Source organism: Amblyomma americanum, chromosome 8, assembly GCF_052857255.1.
Source record: "Amblyomma americanum isolate KBUSLIRL-KWMA chromosome 8, ASM5285725v1, whole genome shotgun sequence".
NCBI lineage: Eukaryota > Metazoa > Arthropoda > Arachnida > Ixodida > Ixodidae > Amblyomma > Amblyomma americanum.
In genome coordinates, this window is record NC_135504.1 from 44310841 (window position 1) to 44321015 (window position 10175).

The 10175-nt window shown below is 45.0% G+C and overlaps 1 protein-coding gene across 1 annotated transcript in view; it reads right to left on the bottom strand.

The window, feature by feature from the left end:
• LOC144101533 (uncharacterized) overlaps positions 1–9822 on the bottom strand; it is a 59309-nt gene extending 49487 nt beyond the window's left edge. Inside the window, exon 1 of the mRNA XM_077634701.1 lies at positions 9490–9822. Within this exon, the coding sequence (XP_077490827.1) occupies positions 9490–9559 (70 nt within the window). The 5' untranslated portion in view covers positions 9560–9822. The remainder of the gene's footprint in view (positions 1–9489) is intronic.
• Positions 9823–10175: the final 353 nt, after the last annotated feature.

Consider the following 10175-nt stretch of genomic DNA (forward strand, 5'->3'; position numbering starts at 1 on the left):
ATTTTTCTTATTTTGTTTTGCAATATAGCTTTAATTCTTAAGCCTCGCTGAGATTTTGTGGCATACATATTAGTGGCTTCTTAAGCACGGCATTATGCGTCTATCTCGTGCACGAAAAAAAAAAAATGACACCACATGACTCTCATCTTTGCCTGTTTTATAAGCTCACAACTGAAATTGTTCTACAATTACAATTGTTTTAGGTGCAGGAGCGATATTGTTACATGCAAGAAGAAAGCCAAGCCGTTGCGCTTTTCTAGACGGAACATCTTGAATAAGAGCAGAATTGAGATAATACTGGATACTTGAGAGATAACCAGTGACACTATCTTTGCGAAAGCCAACTTTAAAAAGTGGGCATCTTTTTCTCCTGACTACCTCCGAGGAAACGCTCTGGTCAACCGAAGACGCCCTGAGACACAATGTTTTCAACCATGCAAGTCTGTTCCTCTATGGAATTAAAATCAATCGAGAGCTTGGCTTGACTATTAAAAAACAACTTCGCGTACATAGTGCCTGTTTAGGTAACTCTCCACAATACTTTAATTAATGACGCAAAACCTTCGCTTCACTTTCTGTCACGGTCTCCAGTGTCTTTTAGGAAGCTTGAAGTTCGCAGTTTCTTTTTCTTTAGTGCTTATTGTCTACAACGTAAGCGTCTGCAAGGAAGTTCAGAAATAAAAAAAAAAGAATAACAACAACACACGCGGACGCTTTTCCGGTATTACCGGCACAACTCGCCTGTTTCCTTTTACTTTTCTCGGCTACGTGTTGTGTGGTCAGTGGCGGTGGCCTTGACGGCGACGCAGGAGGTTGTCATTGAGAAAAAGAACGCGCCTTAGCTCTGTTTGAGCTGTCCGAGCACGAGCTGCTTACTCAGAGGGAGAAGACCGATACCGTGCGCCTCCAAGCGGCGCCGCTGCGCCGCTGCGCCCCCTCCCCCCCCCCCCCCCCCCTCCCACTTCGTGTTTTGCCTGCTTTAAAGACATGGTGCTACTGCCTGGTGGTAATAAGTAAAAATATTCGGCAATAAACTGAAATGCCTTAAGACTGTCACATTATCTGGACTAAACGGTACAGAAGCGGTCAATGGGTATTTCATGACGCTCATTTTTTCACCTCTGAGATATATACGGGTGTTATTTCATTTGGTCTGGACGCTTATTACCATGTAAATATCAAATACAGCACAGGCGTGACGGCAGAAGGCCCCTGAGCTGGAAGACTGAAACTGACCTAATGGAATAATGGGGGGGGGGGGGGGGGGGGGGGGAATGCGCATGTTAATAGTGTTTCCATCGATCGCGTTCAACAGTTAAGACTGCCACAGATGCCGTAGACAAACTAATGGATAATGCTTTTGACGATAGCAAAAATGTTAATTGAAAAAAAATGACTGCCATCGGGTGATCTGCGGATATATTGATACTTTTAGCGAAATCTTACATTATATGAAAAAACTACTTTCATCAACGGTTTTCCGCTCAAAAATGCTTTTGTCCAGAATTGTAGGGTATGGGTCTCTGGCCATGCACTCAACTAGTTAAAATGGGACATGTCTTCGCCACTTCAATAAATTAAGGAACATAGACAGATGCAAAAATCATGAATTTTTCGAAAGCATTTGGTAAAGTTCCACACAAAGCGTTAATTTGCGAATTGGACAATAAACTTAAAAGTGTAAATATAGCAAAAATAGAATTCAGCATATCTTACCATTACAAAACCATACGTAACCTCTTACGAGTACTGTTCTGACATTGTAACTAGATTCTGGCATTCCAAAGGGTTCGGTACTTGGTCCTCTCCTTTTCCTGTTGTTTGTAAACTTAACTGTTCATAATCTTCCTGTTACACTGAAACGTTATGATGAGGACTTTGCGATTTATTCTGAGATTCAGAGTGCAACTTGTCAATGTCTATGAAACAAACTCTTCATGATATTACAGCTTTGTGTGAATCTTGGAGAATACAAATTAATTTTGAAAAACTGCTTCTATGGCAATCAAGCACTAAGGATATCCTTTGAAATTTGTTTAAGTTGTTAACGGTCTCTCTAAATTGAACGCTTATAGATACTTGGGGCTGTGGATCACCAGTGACCCCAGCTTCAATATACATTTAGATTGTGTAACTGCCACTGAGAACTTTTTTTTTGAGGCACCCTCTAAAATCTTCTAGCCCTTTAATTCGTCCTCTTGCCTGCAGATTAATTGTACTTCCTGCTCTCGATCATGCTCCCATTATCTGCGACCCCTACACTAAATCCAACCTTAATTTTTTAGAAAAGGTAGAGAGAAAGCGGGTAAGGTTTATATTAATTAAAGGGCACTATAAAGCCGACTCTTCTGACTTCTCGACCGAATACGCTGCTAGACAAAGGCATGCTTTAACAATTACACCATTTCCAGATGCGCAATAACTGTTTGACTCATAAGTATTCTTTTTTCCACGAATGGTAACCGACTCGGATAACCTTAGTAACACAGAACTTTTGCAATGACCCCTGAGATCATTTACTTCCCTCGTTTGGTAATGTTCTTACACATTGACGTTTTTCTTTGTTTACTTGTTTGGCTTCAGTCTGCCTCTGTTTATTTATGCTTGGAATTGTATTGTGCGGAATATTTCGTTTCTTTTTCTCCCATTATGCTAAAATCTCAAAGTATGCGACTGCAGTATGTGTAAATAAATGAAAAAGTAAAGTGTGCAGAGAGCGCTACTGTTGTCACAATTCCCGGCATAAGGTGAACGCACGCCAATGTAAAGGGAAGTCACAGGCACGCAGCTAAAACCGAGAGACGATAGCATAAATTCGCCGACCAAGGACCTTCAAGCGCTGCCTGCTGCAAGCACTCCCTTCATCACAATAAAGCTCGGGCCGCACTCAGTGTCCCCATATCTCGCCATCTACCCAGTGTAAAGAAGTGTGCTGTAGAGCATTACATGGTTCAGACGGAAAAATGAGCTCGGCGTTAATCTGACACGAATATTGGTCAAGAGGTATAAGCGAACCAGATTTTTTTACAAATGCACAAGATCAAGCTATGCTTTCAAATACGTTCAACGCAACTTCTTGATATTTAGTGAGCGTGATATTGTTTCTTTGATACTAAAGAGCTTCACGCCTAGGTGCCTCCTATTGAGTTTTGCTGTAGTAAAGTTATGTGCTAATGAAAGCGACTTAAAATTGTCCAAAACTGCCAGAAAGTTTTAGGGCGACCTCGGAGCCACCTGAAATATATACTTAAAAGTTCATAGAGTGTACTTCTTGGCCAGGCTCCTGGTTCCTGAACGCTCTTCATATAAGCGAAAACCTGTGTCGAAAGAGTTCAGTCGTGGCAGAGTGTAAAATGACAAGAAGCACCGGATGTGAGAAAAGTCGCGTAGTACGCCCCGGACGTTGCTTCTGTGCCTACATAAGTGTGTGTGCAGGTGCGTGCGGGCATGCGTGTGTGACAAGTCGCGGCTTGCGCCGGGAATGCCAAGTGGCAGGAAGCTTGCATTTTCTGCGGCGCAACACATGCAAATAAATGGTGCTTTCGAAACCCCACCAACCGATAGAGCGGGTGCTATCTGGCGGCTTGTTTGTTCTTCAAGGCGTTGGCGCTCGGACAGTTTATATATTTGTTGTGTCGCTGCGGCCAAGGTTATTTCGAAAACATTTTCACTTCCTAAAATGCTCTTCACACTTACACGGCTACCAAGCCTTTTTGACTAGTGAGACGAAGGGAAGGACACGAAAAGTATTCCCGGCGCTGAAAAGGAGCCGCTTTAAATTTTTAACGGACTGTTATAAAAGAGAAAAAAGAATCCTTATTTGTGTTTATTATCCGTTCTTAATCACTAACACAGCTGACTGGATTACTAAGGGCCCGCTGTGGTTTGTGGCTTAGTGGTTTTGGTGTTCGCCTTCTCATCCCGAGGTAGCGGGATAGGATCCCGGCAAAAGCGTCCTTGCTCTGTGCAATGGCAGTTCACATTAATGAACCCAGGTAGCCGAAATTGACCCGGAGCCTTCCACTACGGCGCGCCTCAAAGCCCACGTGTCGCTTCGCGCCGTTAAGGAAGACAATTCACAGTTCCGATTACTAAGGCACTGCTCCGCGATTAACGGGTAGTGAGGTAATATTACCACGCTACATCGACATAAAATGCGGCTGGAATGCCTTGTATGCCACTAGAAAGTACGTCGTAAGATTAACGAGCTTTCTAATATTTACATTTTTTCATGTATTGTACTTGTATGCAATCATGGCAGTTTCTGGAATACATAAAGTTCTTGAGTGGGTTAGTTTGCGCTTCGTTAACGTGCGGTGCCGGGCTATTTGGTTTCGCGTTTTTGAAAAAGACATGGCGCTACAAGTACACGCAGAAAAGTGGATTCACTGCAAATTATTGCATTAAAAAGACATTTGTGGCCCAGGACAGACAAACTGCACGAACTGGAGATGGAAGGACCTCCCCAGCGGAAAATACGACCCTCTCTTTGCTTCAGCCTCTCGTCTTTTCTACACAGCCGAATGCAACTCCCAAATGATGCGGACACTCCCAATCAAAGGAGTCCTCCAGCCAATTACGTCGGCCTGCTCTCATGACATCGCATTCAGCTGCCTCGCATCTACTAATGTGCTTCTACTAGTCACCGCTGCAGGTGCATGGCGGTTGACCGTGATGTTGTGAGAGTATGTTGACGTCATTAGAGGGGGGGGGGGAGGGTCTTTGTTGAGGGGATTTACTGCTTTGTTTTTGTCTTGTAACAGACTAAAGCAGCCTAGTTATTACAATAACGCGCACTATGCAATCTCTGAATGGCAGGAATTTGCAAAAGTGCTGGGGCCAAATATTTGGGGCGCTAATAATCAAAGAATTTTAATAGACGAAAGAAAAATTGTGCATTTCTTCATATTACCGTCAGCTCTGCGACTCTGCCTGCTTTGGTCTCATCCAGTGGTACGGTGTGAGGTCATAGGTCACATTTTTTCGTTTGTTCGAGTCGTTTAAGAGACGCTCAAGACGATATTAAACATTATTCAGATCCTCCCCTAACTTGAGCCAAGAGATTTTAAGCCAGTGCAGGACCGCTCGCGCTAACTTGGATAATTTTTTTTTCATGTTAAGAACCGTCTGTGCAGCTGTTTGGACACCCAACACTTTCACGGTACCGCCGACGTTTTTGGCGAAGTTATTTTTTCGAAGCGCTAATGGACGACTGTCATGCGGTACTTCGTACGACTGTAGCCCTGTGCTCGACTCGGCTTCGTCGTGTTGGCTAAGATAACCGTGTCGACCTCACGTTTAGACAACAGCGCTTTTCTCTATACGGCCGAACTGGACCGCGCTACACTTTTACGCCAACAGCAACAGTCCACTCGAGCGCTGACGGAGCGCCATTGATTTTAACTTTCATTTACTGAGCTTAAGCTTTTGATCACAGCATGAAATTAGAGTAAAGCACTGTACATTTTATTATGCTCTATACATTGGTGTTCCTTTTATTACATTTCTCTTCCCGTGTACATTGCCGATTTCGCCTTGTTCCTTTTAATTTTCGCAATCAAATAATATTTAATTTGTTTATTATTTGCCGAGTCTTGCGCAGCTCTGCGCTAAGAAATTTCTCACAAACTAAATTGCGGCGGTTAAGCTTGTGGCTAATAATAATAATAATAATAATAATAATAATAATAATAATAATAATAATAATAATAATAATAATAATAATAATAATAATAATAATTGGTTTTTGGGGAAAGGAAATGGCGCAGTATATGTCTCATATATCGTTGGACACCTGAACCGCTCCGTAAGGGAAGGTATAAAGGAGGGAGCGAAAGAAGAAAAGAAGAAAGGGGTGCCGTAGTGGAGGGCTCCGGAGTAATTTCGACCACCTGGGGATCTTTAACGTGCACTGACATCGCACAGCACACGGGCGCCTTAGCGTTTTTCCTCCATAAAAACGCAGCCGCTCCGGTCGTGTTCAACCCGGGAACTCCGGATCATTAGTCGAGCGGCCTAACCACTGAGGCACCGCGGCAGGTGGCTTGTGGCTTGATTCGAAAAACTGGAGGGTACACTTAAGCCACGCCTTAATAATCAATTCCGCTTTACGGGCGTGAACCCATTAACGCTATCGGCTCATCCCTTAAGGCAGCTGGGACTCCTCAAACTGCACCTGGCGCAGTAGTGCAGCGGTTAAGGGATGCACCACTGCCCTGCTATGGCAGGTGCTGCCACCGGTGGGGCTTGAAGCTGACGCGGATGCCCGGTTCAGCCACAAGTCTATTACGCTCGCACTCGGCTTCATACACGGCCGGGTGTTGTCGCCGCTCAGGCTCTGGCAACCGGTCAGGGGTAGGTAACTCCAGTGGGTTTCGGTATGGACTGCTTAATTGCACATGTACCATTCGCATTTTATTTTAAATGCGCACAATAATTTGCCAAGACGAGCTAAGGCCTTTACAATTTATAAATTTTCATTCTTCCGTTTTATTCATCTCCTCGCCCGGCTCACAATTTCCTGGCATTTTTTGAGCGTGAGAGCTGATGTGCATGCGCCTGTTCTAAGGCAGCAGCGATGGAAGAATTGCCTAAGACATTGAAGCTGTTCCACCGAAGGGACAACCGAAGTCCATCGTTGCTCGTAGAAACACAGGAAGAAAATTTCATCCTCGAGCGGGGTTCGAACCACCATCGGCGCGAACTGAAGCTTCATTTCCCGATGCCTTCGACAAATGGGCCATCGACGCTTATTTTCTGCAACGTGGTAATTGTTAAAGCGATGCAATGATTCCGCACTTTTTTTTATCGTTGCGTAACATCTTCTCTCTGCAAAAAAGTTACTAAAATCATCCTGAGGAACAGAAAACTGCCTTCGCTAGCGATTTGCTTGCATATATGGTCAAAACTACGCGTCCGCTTGAATGTTGAAACGCCTGGTTATCACACTACACCAAACATGAACAATATGACTTCCGGGAGGGAAGGAGTCAACAAATATTTAAAGGGTCCAGCTAATATAAGTTGTAAGGTGGTCATGAACGTACTAAACGGCATATTAGTGTGCACTTTTAACTCAAAACACTTTGAGAGGTAGGCATTTAATTCTGCTTAGGAATATAAAGTATGTGCAAGTATGCTGTTCCTTGAGCTCGTGCAAGAAAACGCGGTCATGAATAATTGGGAACAATTCTGAATTAGCGAGAGCAATATATAATTGCTCCACTGGGACAGATAACAGCAGGCTCGAGATATCTGCTGTTCTTTTCATTGCAAAGGTGCTCTAAAGTCCTGAACTGAATGCTCTTTACAATCACGGACACGTTTCAGACTCTTATGGCCTTTAAAACTTAAAATAGAGTCAGACAATGAGGAACAACGTAGTAGAAAGCTCTAGTTAATTTCGACCACCAGGAGTTCGTTAACGTGCACTGATATTGCACAGAAGACGGGCGTCCAGCTTTTTGCCGACGTCAAAATGCGACCGCTGCGGCCGGGACCGAACCCGCGTCTTTCGTGTCAGCAGCCGAGCACCACAACCAGTGGATCACGGCAGCAGTTATATTCATGGTGACATCAGCGTAGCAGCGTAGAGTAGATAAGTAGCCCATCTGGAGACATAGAGTTGATTGTTTTCTTTCAGTAGATAGTGTAAGCATGAATATTACCCTCACGTAAAAACATGAATACAAGACAACTGCAAGAATTAGGCTTCTTGCTGAACTGAGGACTTTTCGTGCATGCCATGACTTCAATAGTAGCTTCCATCATTTGCTCATAATCACAATCAGCGTGCCTCTGAGCCCTTTACAACTTTCAAATAGTGCGAATGTACTGGGAATGGTGGCACAGTGCGTTTCGATTCGATATTTTAATGGTTCTAACACATGGACAATGTTAACCTCTCAGGAGCACACAAATTTGGGGGTCAATGTTGTATTCCTTTAGAATATAAAGTGTGTTCCTTATGTTCATGCCACTGGAATGAGTATATTGCCACGGACGAGCGAACGACTAAGTAGGAGAAGTGAAGAAGAGGTGGAAGTTGGGTGTGCTGGACGCTATCGGGAACTGGCTTGGTACGCCTGGCGCGAACCGGCCTTGAGTAAAGGTTTTGCGCTCGTAACAATATCTATCGTTGTCACTCGGTTCAATTGCAAAAGGAAAACTAACTCAGAGTTCTTGCTTTCTTTACACTTTAAAAGAACAGCGAGCATCTAGACAAATTCCTCCAATTGTGATCCTCAGTAAAAACTGACTCTGACTTTTTTCTGGCTACGTTGATGTTTGTCCGGTAGCAAAGCATGCATTTTTATGACAGTTCAATACATATCCGCTACTCGATTCAATTCGTGGCGTCAAGACAGTAAAAGACTTTACGGCCAATGTTTTCAAGTGAACGGTGGTGCAGCCTCACCGCTGAGATATGCGCGTGATAACTGTCTTGAGGATATGCAATTTGCTTGTGAAATTGGCCGGTGATGGTGACAGCTGTGTTTTTTTTTCTGTTCCAACTTAAATACCTTGCTTTTTGTACGTGTGGTCTTTTTATCGTTAGAACGCGGTGATATATAGATACATGACAGCTTTAATTTCTGCTCTGTGTTCCTTTAAGCTGCCTCTAAATAAATCATTGAAGGGGCTTCCCTGGTTCGTTTACCTTTCTTGCTGATAATACTCGTATTACATGGTGTGCGCAACAATTCCATAATTGTCACCGGCTGAAACTGCAAATGAGTTGAAAGTGAAGCGTGTCAAACGACGCAACCCGAAAATAGAAAAAAGGCTGGTTATTTACCCTCCCATAGCTTCGCTTTGTATACACGAATTATACTGCGACGTTATTTTCGATTTCCTTGGCGTATGACTGACTGGACGTGATTGACTTCTGGCCTAGATGTGATATGATGGAGTTTGTTGCTGATGGGAGAGATCATGCCTTCTTTTACGCTTTAAAGTGTTTAACGGCCAGTAAAAAGGGTGTGTGTGTCTTCCCTATCGGTATCGGCGCAGCACACGTAAACCGGGAACTCCCACGCTCTCCAAGGCAAGCAGTAGACCATTGTTCAGGCGGACGCATATTACGAGGACGTTCAGACGCGATAATGGGCAATGTCGAGAATATGTCGTCTTGGCTATGCCATTCATGGTTGGGGGGGGGGGGGGGGTTGGAGCAATAAAAAAAATGCAGTAGGTGGTGGGGAGGGTAACAGGTTTGTAATAGGTTTTCACCTCGGGAACAGGTTAAAAATATGAGTCAATTTCGCTTGCCATAGGGTCGTCCGCCGAGGTGACCGCGAATTCAAGTTCGTGCTTTCCACATATCACCGACACCACATGCTGCGAAGATGCCACAGAGAGCTTCTGAAGTGCTCTCTGATCTGAATATCGCTGGACGACAGCTCAGCCCCGTGCATTGCACCTGTCCTCGTTGCGCTAAAGAGATTCTCAAAGTGCAAGACGCTGGCTTGCCATGAGTAGAACGCTCACCTGTCTTCAGGAAGCAGCAGACGTAGAATGCAGTCAACAGCATGGCCCAGGTCCACCTGACACACTCCATGGCTAGGACACTTACTTCGGGTTTCACGCACAAAAAAGTCCTCAATACAAAGGGCGATAAAACCGAACACCACTATGCGTTCGCTGAAAGTGGACTGCGGTCCTCCCAGGTCGCGCGCGGAGCGGATATGAGACTGCGCAGACCCGTGGGAACCGTTGCCAATGGGCGGCGTGGTGACGCGTTCGCGTTTGTACGCAGCTTTGGCGCGGCGTCTCTGGGCGTTAAGGGAAGAGGCTGGCGCTGATGACGCTGCAGTCGTCGTGGGGCTGCCGCGCTGATTACCGGTCTGGCCTTCGACCAGCGCCCGTCACGGCGCGACCCTGGCAGCTTGCCTCCCCCCCTTTCCGAGTTGGTACTCTTCAACGCGACCTCTTGTCGGTAGCGCGAACTCTAAACCACTCGCGGCTGCTGTATAACGAGACACGTGCAGTTGTTTTTGTGTGAGGTGGAGGCGGAAAAATGGGAACGCAAATTAACCGCCTTAGGAAGCGAGTGGGTGACCTCTTTATATGGGTAAGATTTCGTTATGCATCATAGAGTGTGCGCTTTACGTCTTTGAAAAGGCAACCTGGTGTAAGAAAACAAAGAAGCCTCTGCCAAGAGCCATCGCAACCCC